Source organism: Gracilinanus agilis, chromosome 1 (assembly GCF_016433145.1).
Source record: "Gracilinanus agilis isolate LMUSP501 chromosome 1, AgileGrace, whole genome shotgun sequence".
In the NCBI taxonomy this organism is placed as follows: Eukaryota; Metazoa; Chordata; class Mammalia; order Didelphimorphia; family Didelphidae; genus Gracilinanus; species Gracilinanus agilis.
Window position 1 is genome coordinate 369,960,034 of NC_058130.1, and position 21,437 is coordinate 369,981,470.

Genomic DNA, 21,437 nt, shown 5'->3' on the forward strand with positions numbered 1-21,437 from the left:
AACCTAGTTTTTCTACTAAGTTTCATGATCTTGAGGTCACTGAACTATGCAACAGGTACATATTTTTTTTTTTTTTTTGTAAATTGGGATGGTTATTGAAATCAATTCTTAAGTCTTGGCTCCTTTGTAAATCTGATCAAAGAAACAATTTAATATAAATAATTAATCAATCTTTTTAGAATAAAAGAATCATTTTGTTTTAATTTTGGAATTTGTCTTTGGGGATTTTAAGAGGAATGCCTCTATAAATGGAAAAAAGCTCTAGAACTATCATTGGCCTAGAACTGCCTTAGGTGAGGAAGGGATTATGTGTGTTAATTTTGTACCTCTTCTATATGAGGGCACCTTATTAAGAGATAATAGATTGAACCTATGTGGGGTTTCTTTTGTAATTAAGCAATCTTGCTTAGTTAGCTTCATAAGTTGAATCATTTCAGAGACCTGTGAAATTTTCACTTGTAACCCAAACAAGGAGCTGTACATCCAGCAGAGCCTTCTGATGATAACTGACAGCATGATTACTGAGCTGTCCATGGTGGTAGCTAGTAAGATAATTTTCCTAGTTATATTTCAATGAATTATTCACTATCAAAAGTATCACCACTGTCATCATCATAACTTATATTCATCTTTAAAGTGCTTTATTGCTTATAAAGTGCTTTCAAAGACGATCAGGAATAGAGGGGGGAAATCACCCAATTCTTTAAACAATTCATAATCTTTATGCCTACATATAAGAGGTGTGTGTATACTGATGATTAACATATTATCATGCCATTCTCAATGACAAAATCATAACCCAAATACTGATATTATTTCTTTAACATCTTTGAAGTAAAATGTTACTCTTAAAAAAAACTCCAAGAAGTGGGTAGAGAACTAGAATGCAAAATATCTGTCAAGTTTTATCAAGCATAAAATTTGGTTCCAGCAATTGAATCTTTCTACTACATTTCCTGTATTATTATACCATTATAGGCACATAATTCATAAGGATGAATAATGCCTACTTGTAATCCTACCATTACAAATAAAAATGTTATGTAAATTTAGGCTCTGATACATCACAAAGCATATTAATACAATTACCCAAGCTTAAAAGGAAAATAATTGAATTTTAATTGTTTATAATTTTTCAAGTAGTTTTACTATATAAACTCGAAAAAACTCAAATACAGTGTTGATGCCCAAATAAAATCATAAAAAACAAATTATATCCTCTTTCAAAAAATAATAAAAAAATAAACCAACAGAATTATAAAAATATTGGTTTACTTAATCTGCAACTCCTAGATTAACCTGTGGTATTTGGGTTATTAACAACTAAATAATCTAATGCTAAAGAAAGAGCAAGTCAAAGAATAAATCACAGAAACAAAAGTTTCCTTAAAGACAAGAACAAGACAACAAGACAACAATTTTTGCTAAGTACTAAATGCAATGCCTTGTGAAAATTTAGCTTTCTAAATTCTAAAGGAAGAGCAGATTAATGAATTGAGCTTCCAACTAAAAAATAGAACAAGTTAAATGTCACAAATTAAACACTAAAATAGAAATGCAAAAAAGTATTTATTAGAATTAAAAGGAGAAAAAAATAATGAATGAATAAAACTAAAGAGGAAGAAAAAAGGGTCAATTTGATTTTTAAATAAGCAGAAAAGCAAATTACCAGTTTCAAAAATTAAAAGGACAAATACACAACCAATGAAAATGAAATGAAAGCAATTAAGAATTAAGAATTATCTTGACCAATTATATGACAAGAAAACTAACAGTAAGATAAATAGATGAATATTTATACAAATATAAATTGTCCATATTAACAAAAAAGGGAATAAAATGTTTAAATAGCCACATTTTAGAAAAAAGAAATTCAACAAGCCACAAATTAAGTAAATATGAAAAAATTCCCCAGGACCAGATAGGTGTGCAAAAGAATTCTACCAAACATTTAAATAATAATTCTAATGCCATACAAATTTTAAAATGTAGAAAAAAAGACCTACCAAATTCCTTCTATGACAAAAATATGATTTTGATATCTAAATCAACAAAAGCAAAGAGAAAGAAAATTAAGAGACCAATTCCCTTCATGAACATTGAGGCAAAAAATTTTAAAGAAAATCCTAGCAAGGATACTATAATGACATGTCTCATATAGTGGGATTACTATTACGAAATACAGAGAAAAGATGGCAGGAGAAAAGATGGCAGAAGAAAAGAAGGGAAGCTTGAAACTACCATGTTAATACTCTCCAAGAAATCTTAAAACAAATACAGGAGTAAAAAAATCAACAAGGAGAAAGAATGAAGCAACTTTCATGAAGAGGACAATTTGAGAGGTAGGAAAAGAGAATCTGTGACAATGAAGTGAGAGGGGAGCAGAACCAGCAGGAGGTTAAAGCAAGGAGTAAAGAGCAAGCTAACAGCCACCTCTTTGCTTGCCCTTGCACCCCACATCTACAGTTCCAGGTTCTGAACCTGGGCCCCATATCAACATCTAGAACTTGAGACTCAGCCTGGGCAATCAGCAGTTCCACCCAAAAGACAACCTTTAAAGATCCAGACAAATTTCGGAAGTCTGGATTTGCAGCCTGGGGCAATCTGTGCTGTGTAGCCTAAATGTGTGGACCCAGAACAAGGCCAGGAGTCTCACTCTGGGCTTGCAGTGAGGACTAGAATCCCAGTTTGGGGCACTGCATAGACCCAGAGCTGGGCCCCCAAACCGTAGAAGGGGCAGTCTCCACCGTACTGGCTTGCACTGACTGGCCATTGCCAAAGCTCAAGATAGAGCCCCAGGACAGGACAGTCTGCAGCATGATGAGTGCCTGACCTGATTGAGCCCAGTGAGACCAAAAGCCTATATACCCTAACCTGAGGTTAGAATTTGAGCCATCAGAAATATTAGAGGGTGATTGAATCAGCAGTGGGAGGTGGCACTTAGAACTCCTAGCCCACAGAACATCATACTATCTTGGAAGAACTGAAACTTGCAGAAACAAATATAAAACTAAGGGTAGTATCAAGGAAGAACTAAAGTTTAAGAGAGTGTCCTATCCTCCTGACTAAATTGGAAATCTTAAGAACTAAAGGAGAAATTAATAAAATTGAAAGTAAGAGAACCATTGAACTAATAAATATCACTATGAGTTGGCTTCATAAAAAAATAAAATAGACAGAATGTTGGTTAATTTGATTTAAAATAGGAAAGAAGAAAATCAAATAATCAGTATCAAAAATGAAAAGGGTGAACTCACCACCAATGTAGAAGAAATTAGTGCAATCATTTGGAGCTATTTTGTCCAACTATATGCCAATAAATCTGACAATCGAGGTGAAATGGATGATTATTTACAAAAATACACATTGCTCAGATTTTGAAAAAAAAGCAAATAGGATCTTCGAATAATCCTATACCAAAAAAGAAATTGAACAAGGCATCAATGAACAGCCTAAGAAAAAATCTCTAGGGCCAGATGGCTTCACAAGTGAATTCTATCAAACATTTAAAGAAAAATTAATCCCAATACTACATCAACTATTTGGGGAAATAGGCAAAGAAGGAATACTACCAAATTATTTTTATAAAACCAATAAGACAGAAAGAAAAAAACAGAAAAAAAACAAACAGAAAGAAAATTATAGACCAATTTCTTTAATGAATATAGATGCAAAAATTTTAAATAAGATATTGGCAAGGAGACTACAACAATATATTATAAGGATCATTGACTATGACCAAGTGGGATTTACCAAGAATGCAGAGTTGGCTAAAGAATAGGAAAATTATCAGCATAATTGATCATATCAATATCCAATAGATAAACAATATAACAATAGCAATATTATATAGCAATAACATAACAATATCAGAATAGATAACAAAAAAGATTTTTGACAAAATATAACACCCATTCCTATTAAAAACACAAGAAAGCATAGGAATTAATGGGTCATTTATTAAAATGATAAATAGTATCTATCTAAAACCTTCAGCAAGTATCATCTGTAATGGGGATAAGTTAAAGCCTTCAAAATAAGATCAGGAGTGAACAAGGATACCCATTATCATCACTATTATTTAATATTGTATTAGAAATGCTAACTTTAACAGTAAGGGAAGAAAAAGAAATTAAAGTAAGCAATGAAGAAACTAAACTATCACTCTTTAGAGATGACATAATGGTATACTTAAGAGAATTCTAGAAAATTTTAAAAACTAGTTGAAATAACTTTAAGTTGCAGGAAACAAAATAAATCCAGATAAATCATTGGAATTTCTATATATTTCCAACGAAGTCCAGCAACAAGAGTTAGAAAGAGAAACTCCCTATAAAATCAATACAGAAAATATAAAATACTTGGGAATATATTTGCCACAACAAACACAGGAATTATGTGAACAACACTTTTAAAAACACTTTCTCACACAAATAAAGTTAGATCTAAACAATTGGAAAAACATTAATTGTTAATGAGTCGGCCAAGGTAATATAATAAAAATTGACAATCCAACCTAAGCTAATTTACTTATTCAGTGCCATATCAATTTAACTACCAAAAAAACTATTTTATAGAAATATAAAAAATAATAAAATTTACCTGGGAGAACAAATGCTCAAGAATGGAAACAATAAACAAAAATGTGAATCAAAATGGGTCATCTGGAAGCAGAGGCACATGAACTAAAACAAGAATTGACCAGCTTGACAATGAGGCAAAGAAAGTGAAAGATGATCTACAAAGGAAAAAAAGGCCAAAAAGTCAGGGTTGAAATCCAGTCTTTAAAAATTAGAATCCAACAACTAGAAGCAAATGACTTCACAAGGTAGGAAGAGTCTATAAAACAAAATGAAAATAATGAAAAAAATTTGAAGGAAAATGAAATACCTCATTGATAAAAGAAAACCCCAAAATGGAATGACAAAAAACCAGGTAAGACTGACATCACTAACCAACAACAACAACAAAAAGAATAAGCATTATCTATAATGGGGATAAACCGGAAACATTCACAATAAGGTTATGGATGAATCAAGGATGTCCATGATTATCACTACTATTCAGTATTATACTAGAAATGCTAACTACATCAATTAGACAAGAAAAAGAGAGATACATGAGGTGGCACAGAAATGTTGGAATAGAGAAGCACTAGGTTGAGCTTTACCAATATTCCTCTCCAAATACTACATAAATAGACTTTTGGAATGGCAGGAAAGTCAAAATGAGACATCCTCCCAGCTCAAGATAATTTTGGAAGTTACAAAGATTTAAGAAACCTGGATAGAGGCTGGTCCAGAAACCCATGTGAATGAAACACCAATAATGGGATATAAATAATGGTGATAGAAAGATCAGCAGTTTCAGGAACTCTCATGTCAAAGAGAGTATACATAAATCCCAAAGGATCAGGGGCCCTTCCTGAGAAAGGTCCAAAATGCAGTCCAATAAAGCAGTGACCATACCTCTCCCCAGATCACAACCCGTTGGAATTCCTGAAAACTCTGAAACTCCCAGAATTAGCTCCGTAAAAAGAAGTACAAGATAACAATGACAACAACAATAACAAAGCAATTCCCACTCTTGAGAACTGTGTCTATACTTCCCCCTCATGGAGAAGGAACAGGTTCCAATACTTTAAAAGTTCAAAATCAAGAAATAATGTGGAAAAATGAGCAAACCAAACAAAATTAACCTGATCAGAAAAACCTAGTATAATATGACAAGGAAGATCAAGATAAGCAAACTTAGAAGAAAATTAAGTCTAATTAGCTACAAGCAAAGCTTGTAATTAATAAGAATAAAAGCAATTCCCCAAATGATGAATTATCAAAGAAAAAAATCAAAGTTACCAATAGTCACATAAAAAATACTCTAAATCAATACTGATAATAGAAATGCAGATTAAGATAATTAAATGATAAATTTTGGAGGGAATGTGGAAAAATGGGAACACTGATGCATTTTTGGTGGAGTTGTGAATCAGTCAAACCATTCCAAAGAATATAATGATATGCAAAATGAAATGAGTAGAACCTAAAGAACATCATACACAGTAACAGTAATATTGATAATAGACTATGAGATGCTTAGCTACTCTGATCCATACAATGGACCAAGACAGTTCCAAAGAAATAATAATGAAAAATGCTATATACTTCTAGAGAGAGAGAACTAATAAACTGAGTGCATATTAAGCATATTTTTTAACTTTATTTTTCTTTGTTTTTTTTTTGCTGCATGACTAATGTGGAACTATGTTTTGCATGACTTTGCATGTACAACAGATATATTACTTGCTTTCACAATGAGTGTAGAAAGGACTAAAGAGAATGAGAGAATTTGGAATTCAAAATAATGTTAAATGTAAACAAATATTTAGATTGTTTTTATTAATCCTTTTTTCCATTAACTAAATTTTAGTGAACATTGAATTTTAGTGAATATTGTTACTTCTTACCAAGTAAATTTAATTATTCTAACATAAAAACTAATGGATATATAACATGAGTAACACATATAATTGGAATAGGATAAAACAATTTGCAGATTTTCTCTGTTGGAAAATAAATTTTGCATGACATACATGCTTATGGTTTTTCTTTCTGCGATGTTATATTAGAATGTCAATGAAACCTATTGAATTGTATTTTGTCCATCAGTTATCAAATCTGCATGATTATAATAACATAGCAAAAATGTTGGCAAATTATTGAATTGTTTATTTTGTGAGATGATCAAATCCAATTATTTGATTCTTTTTTTACAAATTAAAATAGATTCTAGTTATTTGCTGTTTAGTTTAATTTAGTTTTGTATTGAAAATCAGTCACCATTCAAAGTCAGCAGTAGAAAAAATAGTTTGGGGAGCAGAAAAGAGCCAGTGGAAATAGGATGACAGCAAAGTAGATTAAATAGAAGTACCTATATGTTTAAAATAGTAACCTGAAAGAGGAATGGGAAGGGGAAAAAAATCCCATTTTTAGAAAAGAACTAGAGAAACATGTAGAGAACAACAAAAATCAAAATTCAGCAAGAGTTCTGAATTAAATACAGCATACTTCATAGTTCATGTTAAATATTTTGGTTTATAGACAAAACACATATAGAAGCTAAAAAGATTCACAACTTCACTCTATGATGAAAAATGTAAATTACTCATCTGCTAAGGGCAAAAAAGAAATTATATTTTATGTCTAAAGGAAACAAGGCCAGATTCTTAATAGAAAATAAACAGCCCCAATTTTCTTCACATTATTTCTTTGGTCTATCGCACAATCAGTTTGTGGATAAACTCTGTCTCTTTGACATAAAGATATCTGTCATCACAAACCATTGAAATGATAAAGAACAAAAATAAGGATCACCTTTCTAAATGTGGGTAAACAGATTGAAATTTATAAAAGCCCCAGTGATGTTCCAAAACTATCTTCCAAGCCATATTGGATCACCTTATATTTTGGATTTAATATATTATTAATATAATGTGAAATTTTGATATGCTTCTATATGTTAGTTTTCATTTGTGAGTTATTGGTTCTGCTAAAACAAGGGAAAAAAAATTTTAAGTCAGTCAAAAAGTTAAAATGTATTTATTACATTAACCTCCTATTACCTTAGCTTACTCAATTCACAAAATACTTGAAGTATCTATTTCTTCAGGGTCCTCCCAAAGCAGATTTCAGAACAGTACAATCCAAAAAAAGTTAATTGCACACACAAAGCCTTCAAAAAAAGTAAGATAATTTAATATGTAAAATGATTGCACTATACCTGGATAATCTTCTGATACATGTACTGAATAGGATACACTGGGGGGAAAAAAAAGAAAGAAAAGGTTACCAAAATATTGCAAATTTGACATGTTTACTTTTCATAAATATTTTATTACCTATTCAATCAATTTTGCAAGAATGAATTACATTCAAGAAAGGACAATTAATCATTCCAATACTTAACAAATGTGTATTGTACTATAGAATATGTAAGATTTACCTTTATAAGCATGCATGTATTTTTAAGGAAGAGTCAATAATACATTAGTTATTCAAGACCAACTCTTCCCCTCCATGAAAAACCAAGACACCTTATTAAAAGATCTAATAAATTATGAAATGGAAAAGCAACATTTCATATTGGTTACATACAGTTAAAGCATATTTTCTTATTTAGAAAAATACTACTTAAAATATCTTTTCTTTTTTAATTTCAAATATTATTTTTGAAATAATACAGGAGAAAGAGCCCTGGTTCCAAATCTCATCTTTGATACTAGCTACCTATAAGACTTAGACAATTCATTAAGACTCATTTTAAAAAGGAAAATTATTGGATTAGATCATTTGCGAGGTCCTTTTTAGGGGCAAATCTATAAACTGAGGAAATATGCTCAATTCACTTAATATATTTATATATGACCTTGCCATCAATGAAGAAATAATGCATGGGGGAAGAAAGAAAAATGCCCATATTAGGAAAACATATATACAATAAAGAAAAAAATGTTAAGTTTGGTGTAATATAATGGCTATGGATCAGTGTGTGCTGTAATTACTAATAATGAATGTAGAATTTATATTATGTTATACAAAATGGATCTAAAATTTCATTGGCTTTAAAACTCCAAGAGAAGGGTAGTACCTTCTCTGAAAATTATAGTTTTAGAGCATTACATGACTTACCAGGAGAAGGTACTCAATTAATATGTGTAAGAGATGTCTCCTCCCAACCCCCAAATCCAGGTCATCCAAATAAACTCTAGACTTCCTCAAATGTCTCTCTCTCTCTCTCTCTCTCTCTCTCTCTCTCTCTCTCTCTCTCTCTCTCTGTCGTATTTTTTAAATGGACTAAATTTAAATTAAATTTAGTGTATTTTTTAAATAATGAAAAGTATGGGGTAGAGGAGAGGAAGATAAGTGGCTCTCTGGATTGAAAGCCAGACCTAGAGATGGGAGGTCTTGGGTTCAAATCTGACCTCAGACACTTCCTAGCTTGTAACTCTGGGCAAGTCATTTAACCCCCTCTGCCTAGACCTTACCATTCTTCTGCCTTGAAACAAGTATTGTTACACAGTATTGATTCTAAGACAGACAGTAAGGGTTAAAAAAGTGATGAAGGAGATGATTTTAGAAAAAAAAAACTTGGTTAGATTTATATGAAATGATGCAGAAAGAAGTGATTGGAACTAAGAGAAAACTGTATACAATAACAAGAATATTATAAAGATTATCAATTTTGAGAAACTTAGGAAAGACTGGGTAACACAATGACCAATCATAATTCCAAAGGACTCAGTGAAACATGTTGCCTACCTACAAAGGAGCAGGATGACCTCAGAGTATAACTTGATACATGTTTTCCTCTTCATTTTGGGGGGTCATGGCTATTGTGGTTATTACTTTTTTTTAAATAACTCATATATATAATAGCTTCTGTTGTTGTTGCCTTCACAGTGGGTGGGGGAAATGAAAAAGAGAGGGAGAAAATTTGTAACTAAAAAAAAGATAGCGTGAATAACAAGGTATGCACAAGTTACATATAGACTAGTAGAAGTGCAAAAATATGAAGAGAGGAGATTTAGAAAAATGTTCCATTTTCTAAAAAGATAGAGCAAATTGAAAATTTCTCTAACTCTAAGTCAATGATCTTGACTATGGTTCCTGGAACAATTCTTGATCACATTAGTAAAGTAGTGTTCTACAATTGGGTCTGAATCCTAAAGAGATGAGAAATAGAGGGAAAGGACCTACTGGCATAAAAATATTTTTAGTAGCTCTCTTTGTAGTGGGAAAGACTTGGAAACTGAGGGGGTGTCCATCAATTGAGCTGAAAAAGCTCTCAAATATTGTTGTAATGGAATACTATTGTGCCATAAGAAATGATGAACAGGATGAATTTAGAAAAACTTGGAATGAAATATTAAATGATGCAAAGAGTAGAACCAGGCAAACAGTATATACAGTAACAGAATACTGTATGATCATCAATTGTGAAGGACTAAACTAGCATCATCAAAACAGGGTCAAAGGTAACCCCAGGGGAATTATGATTAAGAACAAGCTTTTTTTTTTTAATTACAAATCAAAGCAAATTTTTTTATTGTATGTATGATGTGCCTTCTATCATGGCATGAGGAATACGGAAATATATATTGTATGAAAGTACAGATACAATTTACGACAGTCCATATACTGACTCAGGGAGAGTAAGAGAAGGGAGGGAAGGAATGAAAATCTGAATTACAAAATGTCAGAAAAGATTTGTAAAAAATTATTTCTATATGTAATTTTTTAAAATATGACTTAAAATAATTTAAAGAGTGGTCTCTGAGCATTTAAAAAGTAGAAGTGGTCAGAGATTATTGTGAACAAGAGAATGCATATAGATCAATCAAGAACAAATCATAAACATAATTTCTTATTTTGAAATGGTAAATATATAGAAAGTCAAATCAAGTGAATTGCAAAGACAACATGTTTAGTTAGCAGGAACTTTTTCATCACTTTACAGAAAAGGAAATAAACATCCTAAAATTTTTACAGGGTTGCCCAAGGTCATATTCAAAGCAAATAGTAAGGTAAGATAAAAACTTAATTTTTCTGAATGCAAATTCAGTGCTCTACCCATGATACTATTCACTCTTAGACATAGCAACACAAGTATATCCTTGTCAAGCACTTGGAGGGGCATAGGTGCACTTGGAACTGTTTGAATGACCAGACCTAAAGAATGCTGTATTAAAATTAACCCAGGTATTAAATTCTAGTAAAGTTCTCAAAGATTCTGTCAGGGCTGTGTTATATTTACTCTTTTTTTTTTGTGAATGATTCAGATAAAGGGCAGATTAACAGGCTTACAATTAGGATGAATATAGAAAGGATTCCTAAAATGTTAAATGACAGAACTGAGATAAAAAAATACTCTCAATTCACCTCTGCCTCACAGAAATACACAATTCCTTCAAATAGCACTTTTAAATGAAAACTTTGCTGATTATTCAGGTCTTGTTACCTTCCTTTCAAAAACTTCAAATTATTTATTATCTATTACATAGATACTTATTTGTGCAAATGTATTCTCCTTCAGAGAATATAAGTTCCTGGAAGGCAAGCATGAGTTATTTCATGTTTGCCCTTATATCCCTTGTGTCTAACAGAGCGAATGGCCCGTAGAAGTATAATAAATGTTTGCAGATTAATTGACTGGCTACAAGACCTGAGTTATTTGACCTGAAAATGTGCCAAACTAAGGAGAATCTCAAAAGCTCTCTTCAAATATTTGAAGCCTGGTAATTTAGAAGAGAGATAAACCAAGAGAGATAAGCCTTAAGACTGCTTAGTCCTAGATAGAAGAACAACAAATAGAATTTTAAGAGATGTAGATTTGGCTTTTTGGATTTATGGGTGGGGTGACACTTTCATATCATTATGTCTGGAAGAAAAATATACTGGCATAAGAAACAGATAATCTCCTTTTCAATGGATGCCTACTAGAACTGATTTCAGATAATGTGGCTTGTCAAGTGGATGTTCCTCCTTGAGTACAGGCAACAAAAGTTTATTCCAAGACAAAGAGATTATGTTTCCATAATGAGCTTCTAAAATATGTAAGAAGAGGCTTCAACCCTGAAAAATCAGGAAAATCAGCCCCAAATATCTTTTCATAAAGATTAAAAAATTATCTAGAAATGGCCAATGAGGCGGGTTAGCATAACTTAGTTGTAATTCTTGGTCTAATTAGAAATAAAAGAGCAAAAGTCTTGATACTACATTACTGTATAAATCAGGTCAGGTGAATTCAGCTTGAGTAAAAACAGATTAAGGGTTGTGGCAGCAAGGCAGCACAGTAAGACAGAGCACCAGGCCTGGAGTTGGGAGGTCCAGGGTTCAAATGTGCCTGAAGACATTTTCTAGCTATGTGACCAAGGTCTTTCTACACTTCTACCTCAGAGTCAATACCAATTTTAAGACGGAAGATAAAGGTTTAAAAAAATAAAAGATGAAGATTGGTAAATATACGTTCTCTCCCATCCCTTCCCCCCAATAACAGGTATGCAGATTTCTAAGCAATCAGAATTATTACACAGAGTACTATAGTGTTAAATATAGTGAAAAGTTAAATAGAGAACTATACTATAAGTAATACTTGAAAAAAATAGCTATAATAGTCTCAATGATTGTGTATTCTTAGCTAACATAGAAAGGAAAAATCCAGGATTTTCATTTTTTAGTCTTCAAGCTCATTTGTCTTACTATAAATCTTAATACATTTATTTAATACAAGTCTTAATAACATTTATTTTCAACTTTCAATATTGGTGTGGGAAAGGCTAAAATATGCAAATGTGAAATCTTACAGGAATGTTATATTACCTGAAGAAATAATTTTTTTCTGTGTTGTATAATGTTTATTTTAATTTTAAGAAAGGCTTAATTCAATTCCCTTTCACCACCAATATCTTCCTCCTGTTAACCCCAACCTCACTATCACACAGAGACACACCATTTTGGCACTTGGTACCAAATGGAATCAGGTGAGATTTCCATGACCAATCAGAATTTCAATAATCACAGCAGATGGGGGGAAAGAAAACCTACAAAATGATTCATAAGCTCCTTGTATCACAGCATTTCTTAGGTAATAGAGCAGAAGGAAAATCACCAGGACTGTAAAATCCTAATCAGTTTCACATTGTGCCTTACAGAGTTCCTAGGGAAATACTTCTGTGCAAAGAGAGACATGGATGATTTAGTTGTTGGATCTCACAAGAAGAAAAAAAACAAATAATGCAGTTGAAATAAATTTTGAGCTAAGGTCAGCATATATTGTAAACAGTAAATGAGAAGATACAAGTAGATATAATATGGCTTAAGACTAAGTAAGGCTAAGGATTGTAATAAAGAACATGAAGGTAAAAAGAATTCAAGAGCTGCCCATAATCAATCACTCACTATGAAAAACAAACAAACAAGAAAGTCTTTTTATTTAGAAAACCATAACATCCTAAATTATGATTTAATGAAAGTACCATTCTCAAGAAATAAATATTTTACAAGATCTCCTTTTAAATGAAATTTAACTATTTATTAGGCATTATGTACACTGTGTATTAGTATCTAGATGGTTAACTTTATTATTATGTCCTAAAATTTTTTTTAAGAAAATGGCTATAGAAATATTAACTCTGATATGCTGCACTAAAAAGGATATGAACTAAGGAAAAGAAATTAATGGTTATTCTTATAGTTATTTCATTTGTCATATTAGGTAGGAATATCAGCTTTCGAAAAGCTAAAAATATATGGGAGAGCTCCAAGAAGATGGAGTATCAGGATAAAATCCTAAAGGTCCTATTGTCAATCCTATCACATTATATTACTGACCTGAAGCTTATGCCCTAAAATTAAGGTTTATTTTTCCTAGTGAAAAGGATATGTGGCTACATCAGTCCTAACCAACTACCTTCAAATATCATATCAATGATACCGAGTTTACTGACACCTAAAAATAGTTGTTAACAGAAGCCATTGATTATTCCTTAATCATAAATCAGGAGCCTAAGATACTAGGAGATAACCCGAAATTCATACATGTCTAAATTTCAAGATTTACACCAGAGAGGAAACAAAACTTAAGCTGGACAAAATCATGGCTATAATAAAATGGGTAAGAAAACTTTATGTAGAGATTTAATACTGGAGCTATAATTAATTTTAAGGGATCATTTGACCAGATGCATTCCATTTTATAGGTCAGAAAACCTGTACACTTCCTTTTCTCATCTGTAATATTATATTACATGCTCAAGGTCAAAGAACTAAGCACCTAGAGCCAGGTCCAGAAGTCTTTTTATCACACTTATTAAGAATATCCTACTTATGAAAGGTATGCTTTTGTTTTCTGTTTTGTTTTGTTTTTTTAAACCCTTACCATCAATGTTGGAATTGGTGCTGTGTATTGGTACCAGGGAGGAAGAGTGGTGGGGGGCAAGAAATGGGGGTTAAGCAATTTGCCCAGGGTCACACAGCTGGGATGTGTCTGAGGTCAGATTTGAACCTAGGATCTCCTGTCTGGTTCTCAATCCACTGAGCTACCCAGCTGCCTGTGTAGGTATGGGTTAAAAAAAAATTTTTTTAACTCAGATCTTCCTAACTTGGAGATCAGCACCCTAAAAAAAAATGTCCTACCAAAAAAACAGTTGTAAAAAATACCTTTTCACCCATCCTTCAAACTGAAAGTTTCTCCTCATTTGTTTATACAATTTACTTCTTTAGTCTCCTAAATTCTATGAAAAGTAACAGGGTCATCTGACAATTTTCATTACATGGGAAACAAAATTATTAATTGAAACTCATATAATCCTCAACTACCAGCCAAAAGTTGGTATCGCACATCTAATATATGAAAAGAAAAAAAAGAAAGACATGTTACAATGTCAAGAGAATCTGAGAAACATCTCAAGCATATTTGGTGTTCCATAAGATGAACATGAATAAATGTGTACCGAATCACTGGAGGGACTCACAAATAGATAAGATGCTCTCAGGGCTCAGGCATTATAATGCTTAATAGAAGGCAGTCCCCAATCTAGAAACAAGATGTGATACTAAAATTTGTTTTTAAGTTGGCTGTCATAACTCAGAAAATGTTGTCTGTTGGAAAGAATGTGAAAATGATTATTAGTCTCCTAGAATAGCCCATGAAAGATTCTCTTAACTATACAACTATAATATTATAGACATATACACCATTAGGTAATTCTCTTTTCTTTAAATTTCACTTTACATTCATATAAAATGAAAAAACTGTTACATACATGATCTACCTCATAAGATTATTGTATGTAAATCATTCTATAAACCAAATACAGTGTTAGAAAGATCCTTGAGAATGATTGTTGATATTTCCATTATTCTTAAATGAAAATTATTTTCAAGTTATAATTGGAGATGTGAAGAATACATTTGCTTCTAAATTTTCTCTCTTCCATCATATCATATCAGCTAGGCTGGGATGCAGATATTCCACTTGAAAAAATGTATGTGTATATGTGTGTGTGGGGGAAGAATACCCTGTTTCAGGAAATTATAAAATATTTCTAGAGGCAATAGGGAAATAAATTAGGTCTTTTTAATGTCCTACCTGAGAAATTGAACTTTTTTCTACAACTGATAACAAAAGTTTTTGAAGATAAAATTCAGTCATAAGATTGGAAATGTTTTATTAGATCTTATATAATAATTAGCCTTATGTAAACCTCAATAATAGTCTCTAAGGTCCATATGATTCCTTCCATAGAAAATTTTAGATAAAATGTTATGAGTTTATTGACAATTACTCTGAAGCCACTTTAGGAAATTATTTTTTCTTTCGAATTTATTTATTTATTTTGAATGTTTTTCCATGGTTACATGATCCATGTTCTTTCCTCCCTTCTTTCTTCCCCCCCTCCCAGAGGTGACAAGCAATTCCACTGGGTTATACATGTATCATTGTTCAAAACCTATTTCCATGTTATTGATATCTGCAATAGAGGGATCTTTTAACATTAAAAGCCCAAACATATCTCCATTGAACCATGTGATCAATCATGTTTTTTTCTTCTGCATTTCTGCTCCCACAGTTCTTTCTCTGCATGTAGATAGCATTCTTTCTCATAAGTCCCACAGAACTGTCCTGGGTCATTGCATTGCTGCTAGTACAGAAGTCCATTACATTCGATTTTACCACAATGTATCTGTCTCTGTGTACAATGTTCTCCTGGATCTGCTCCTTTCACTCTGCTTCAATTCCTGGAGGTCTTTCCATGAGGAAATTCTTAACATTTAGAGAAGGGTTGGTCTCGCTGCCTATTTGTATATTTATATCTATCTCTGACTAATTCTTGCCTCCTTCATGGTTGAAGCAAAAGTCAATTTACTACAAATGTTTGGATAACAGAACAGTAGTCTACCTTGTTGTTTCTGTGCAGAGACACGAAGAGGGGAAAGTTGGAGGAAAGAGTGGACTTTTTATCCAAGACAATCTCAAGGCTCTCATGATAGGAAAGGTTATCTACCAACATAGAAGGAACTAGCAGAATCTGAATACAGATTGAAGCATGCCATTCTTCACTTTGTTTCCTTTGTGAATTTTTCTCCAGTGTAACGACATGTGATGTTTCACATGATGAACATGGAATTATGTATTATGTGATAACACAAATATAGCCTGTATCATATTATTTGCCATCTTAGGGTGGGTGGAGAGGTGGAAGGTAGGGAGAGAATGTGGATCACAAAATGTCAGAAAACAGTTATTAAGAATTGTGCCTATGGGGGCAGCTGGGTAGCTCAGTAGATGAGAGCCAGGCCTAGAGATGGGAGGTCCTAGGTTCAAATCTGGCCTCAGACACTTCCCAGCTGTGTGACGCTGAACAAGTCACTTGACTCCAATTGCCTAGCCCTTTTTGCTCTTCTGCTTTAGAAACAATTCACAGTATTGATTCTAAAATAGAAAAGGGTTTTTTTTTAATTGTACCTATAGGTAATCTTGAAAAATTAAAAAATAATTTTAAAATTGAATGAAAGAAGAAAGCGTAGACATTTTGGAGGAATTTTCCTCATTCTAGGTCTTCAAGATGCCGTCAGAAATTTAAAACCCATTTGGAAATCCTCAGTTCTACTTTTGCTATTCAGAAATATGCTAGAATAGAAAGCCACTTATGATGCAACCTGTCAAAGAAATGTGGAAACTATCTTAATAATTTGTAGATGATCTCTGGGGTACTGTCAGGTTTCCTCAGCCATTCCATACATAATTTTTGTGCCACATTATTACAGTTTGAAGGATGCTTACACACAGTCTAAGAGAACCAAGAGAATGATTTACTAGGCATCTTATCATTTACTTAAAGTGGAGGGAGGTTGAATAATTTAAAAACCCATCATTAAAACAGCAAGTGTTTTTATTTGAGTATTTGATAAAAACTAACAAAAGTGCCTCAAAGCTTCTCATCCTGGTAACTCAATGTCTCTGCCTTTAGTCTTCCTCTGGTTCTTCTAAAGGGTCATAAATATCATTACAGCACTGAACAACATATATTCAATACACTAATTCTTGAAATATTCTTCCTCATTTTCTATATTAATTTAGTACTTACTATGAGTTTTGCACTGTGCTACGTATGGGATAAATACAAAATTTAGATGGAGCTTGATCTCTGCCCTAATTGAATTTTTAGTCTATTGGGGGAAATGACACATTCATAGGTAACTAAAATAATTTGACACACAAATACATAAGAGGCGAAAATAGAATGCTTTGCAAAAGCATAGAAAACTAGGCTTCTGACTAGGAAAAATCAAGGAAGGTTTCCTGAATAAGGTGGTATTTGAGTTAGGCTTTAAAAGAATAGGTTAAGATTTCAATCCTCCTAAGAATTATGGAAAGGATATTTTAAACATTAAAACAAGTGAGTAATGGTTACTAGTAATTCCTCTCGCCTTGTTTACTTCACTTTAAATTTACTTTTGGTTTAAAAGCTCCCTTTTGGAAAAGGATCTTGGGCCACTAAAATTTCAAGTCAATTGTTTAATATGATGCTAAGTTCTGAGCACTGAAACACTTATATGCAATATACCAACCTTCATAAATAGAACTTACAAATCAATTGTAACACGTAGGTTACATAAATGTAGAAGAAAAAAACAAAATAAAGTTTATTTGAGTGCTGGGAATGATTAAATGTAAAACACCAGGTGGCTTTTAAAAATAAAGCTAAATGTTAAACTATGGAATGGGCTTATTTTTTGCTAATTTTATTTTATTCAATCTGCTTTTGCTAAGCTAACGTTTTATATGGGATAAGGGGCTTAGTGATTTCTTTATGGACGTGACAAATATCACAACAGTTTTAGAGAGCCTTGTTAACTAAATATAAAAGAACAGTTTTAGCTATTTCATTGCCAAACAACAACTGGTTTTATTATTTTGCACATTTTTTAATATATAAGACTAAGTTTCGTCTTGTTTGCAGAGTGAAATTCCTTTCCACTGGCTAAAATTTTCAAAGGCATTGATCTTATTTTGTTTTTATACTCTATGTACATGCAATTAATTAGATTTTGGAGGCAGACATTCTAGGTACAGATTTTGTTCTTAGAAAACTTCAGCCCTCAGAGAAAATGGAAGCCAAAGAGAGCAATAGCATTTTGGGAGCCTAGAATGCTATTTCCCCAAATTTACTAAGCAGAACTTTCACTGCATATTGGGGGGGGGGAGCTCATATTTAAAAATTCAACCTGAAAACTAAAACTCAACAAAAAAATTCTAAGCATAAATCAATCTCATTTCTGAGAAAGTGTGGAGAACTGTCTAACTTCAAGTATTTGGTTAACAATTCAATTCAGACATTAGAGAGTGAATAAATTAATTTCAAAGATAACCTCAATGAAAATTTTTTTAGGTTCAAAAAAGTGAGAAAGTATGAGATTAAAATTTATAATCAGCTACAATGATAAACAAAAATAACTCTGAATCTAAGCCTTAGAAGCATAAATGTTAAAATTTAAGATATTCCACTCAAAAATTCTTTTCCATTTGAAAACCTATTCTAAAATAAGCTCAAGGGATACAGAATTTATCCATGTAAGCATCTCACTTTTTTTAGGACACTTAAAAGTATTGAAGCAAAAGTACTTGCTACATAAAAATAAACAACATAATTTAAACAAGATAGACTATTTTGAATAATAGAACAATGGAGGGCAATCTAAGATGAAATCACAGCACAAATGAAGAGATACATGAATACGCAGGAAGGGAGAGGGGGAGAGGGAGAGAGAGAGAGAGAGAGAGAGAGAGAGAGAGAGAGAGAGAGAGAGAGAGAATATGAGAATCAAAGAGAGAGAGAGAGAGAGAATATGAGAATCAATGCTGTGAATTGGTACCAAGGCAGAAGAGTGGGGCAAGGACTAGGCAATGGGGCTAAGAGAACTACCCAGGGTCACACAGCTAGGAAGAGTATGTGATTAACACATACTTTTTCACTGAAGAGAAGAAAATAAGATATTGCACATTTATTTTTGCTGTGCATCACATGCCTCTTATCTGTCATTAAAGTGAATAAACCATGTAGGAAAAGTTGTAGACCAATGTCAACATTATTGATTTTTCTCAACCAATAATTTTTTTGTTTATTTTTAAATTTATTAGAGATTAAAGAACTTTGAAAACATTATTGATGAAAGAAAATTTGTTATATTATTCACTTACAAAAATAAATATTTCCATATGTTTTGCATGATAATAATATATGTAAAACTCAGATTGAATTGCTTGTCAACTCCAGAAGGCAGGAGAGAAGAAGGAAGGGATATGACGTGAATAATATAACTTTGGAAAACTTTTTTAAAAATAAAGATTGAAAAAAAATACCAAAAGGAAACCCTTTCCCTGGTATATAAACCACTCAAACTGGGCTTAAAAAATGTTCCATTCAAGTTTTACAAATTGAGGGGGCAGCTGGGTAGCTCAGTGGATAAAGAGCCAAGCCTAGAGATATGGGAGATCCTAGGTTTAAATCTGGCCTTAGTTGTGTGACATGTCACTTAACCCCAATCACCTAGCCCTTACCACTCTTCTGCCTTAGAACCAATACATATTTATTGATTCTAAGGCAAAAGGTGAGGGTTTTTTTTAAGTTTTACAAATTAATTTTTAAAAGTCAGAATTCCAACAAATTGTTTATGGTCATAAAAATCAAACATTTGACTGTTTTGCAGAGTATACAACATATAAATAAATTGCTTGAACCCAAAATCCTCTATTCTTTCAGGACTATGTTTCACATACAAGTAAAGTAGAATGCTACATGGAAATTATTCTTTCAGTAGCTCAACAGCCATAGTTCATTAAAGATTTCTACTTTTTTTGATATCTGAAGAGTCAAGTTTCTGTGTTATAGTTCAGCTCCAGGATATCTCTTCTTTTTTTAATTTTCTTCTTCAGATTAGTCATTTGAACATGATTAGTCTTTAACATTCCCAGCTACACTTCAGATTTACCTATATAGATTTAAGCAACAAGCGTTCAATAATTCCTATCATCTTGTACTTAATGAAGAAAATTCATATAAAAAGTCAAAATATGTGAATAAGCATTGATCCTTTCCAGATTAATATGAATAACACTATGAAGAAACTTCTCAAAATGAAGAAGTAGAATAGATGTTAGGAAAGATAAGGCTTCCTTAACAGCTAACAGTTTTGGTTCATCTTTATCATCAGAAGGAAATATTATTGAGTATCTCTGGTCTAACAACAATTTAGGTGATATTTATAAAGTTTCACAGGCATATGACAGGAGATGAAGCACTATTCTAGAATACTAATCTCACTAGCTATCAAACAAAACTATCTAATTTCTAAATTCCCAAAGCCTTGGGCTCAATAACTACCTCTCTGAATGTCTATCTATTATACCATTACCAAGGTGGTTATCAAAGTTTACTCATACTCTAATTACTCTATGACACTAGAAAAAGAGACAGAACTTTTTTTGAAGAAGTATTTGGTTTGAAATAAGCAGGGGAAATGGATCCTAGCACAATGTAATGAAATGTACTTTGGTCTTAGAGCTCAGGATCCAAATACCAAATCTATTTCATCTCATCATTCATATCTCATACACTTTGGGGCACATCTCATTACTTTTGCTATGAACTATTTCATTGTCTTCCTAATTGTGTCTGTCTCCAGCTTCTGCTCACTCCAACTTACATTACAGAGAAACCAGCATAATTATTCAAATATTTATTTGAACATATCATCACTCCCCTTTCTTTAATAAATCCCAATAGATTCCTAGTACTTCTAACATAAAACAAAAAAAACCTACTCTCTGGTTGTTGATGCCCTTTTCAACATAGCCTCATTACACATTTCTCTTTTTCTCATACTCTATGGCTTACCCAAACTGGACAGCTGGTAGTTGCAAAACATGACACTCTCTCTTCATGAATTTGCTCTGGCCCTCATTCATGGCAAGAATCTCTCTGTTACTTTCTTTAAAACACAGCTCAACCCTAGTGCAAATATCAATAATATGGAAATAGGTCTTGATCAATGACACACGTAAAACCCAGTGGAATTGCTCCTTGGCTACAGGAGGGCGGTGGGAGGAGAGGAGGGAAAGAACATGAATCATGTAACCATGGAAAAATGTTCTTAATTAAATTGTTTGAAGTTTAAAAAACAAAACACAGCTCAAACACCACCTTCTATATGAAGCCATTTCTATCTAATGCCTTCCCTCCTTAATTACTTTGTATTTAAGGATCCTTTGGGTTAGTTGTTTTTTTTTTTTTAACATTTATTAATATACATTTTTAACGTGGTTACCTGATTCATGCTCCTCCTATCCCCTTCACCCCCCCCACCCCACCCCACCCCACC

General features: G+C 32.4%; 1 protein-coding gene across 1 annotated transcript in view; it reads right to left on the reverse strand.

The window, feature by feature from the left end:
* The window catches only part of PARP8 (poly(ADP-ribose) polymerase family member 8), a 227,250-nt gene that overhangs the window by 102,095 nt on the left and 103,718 nt on the right, over positions 1–21,437 (reverse strand). The window contains exon 3 of the mRNA XM_044681226.1: positions 7,777–7,814. Coding sequence (XP_044537161.1) covers positions 7,777–7,814 — 38 coding nt within the window. The remainder of the gene's footprint in view (positions 1–7,776; positions 7,815–21,437) is intronic.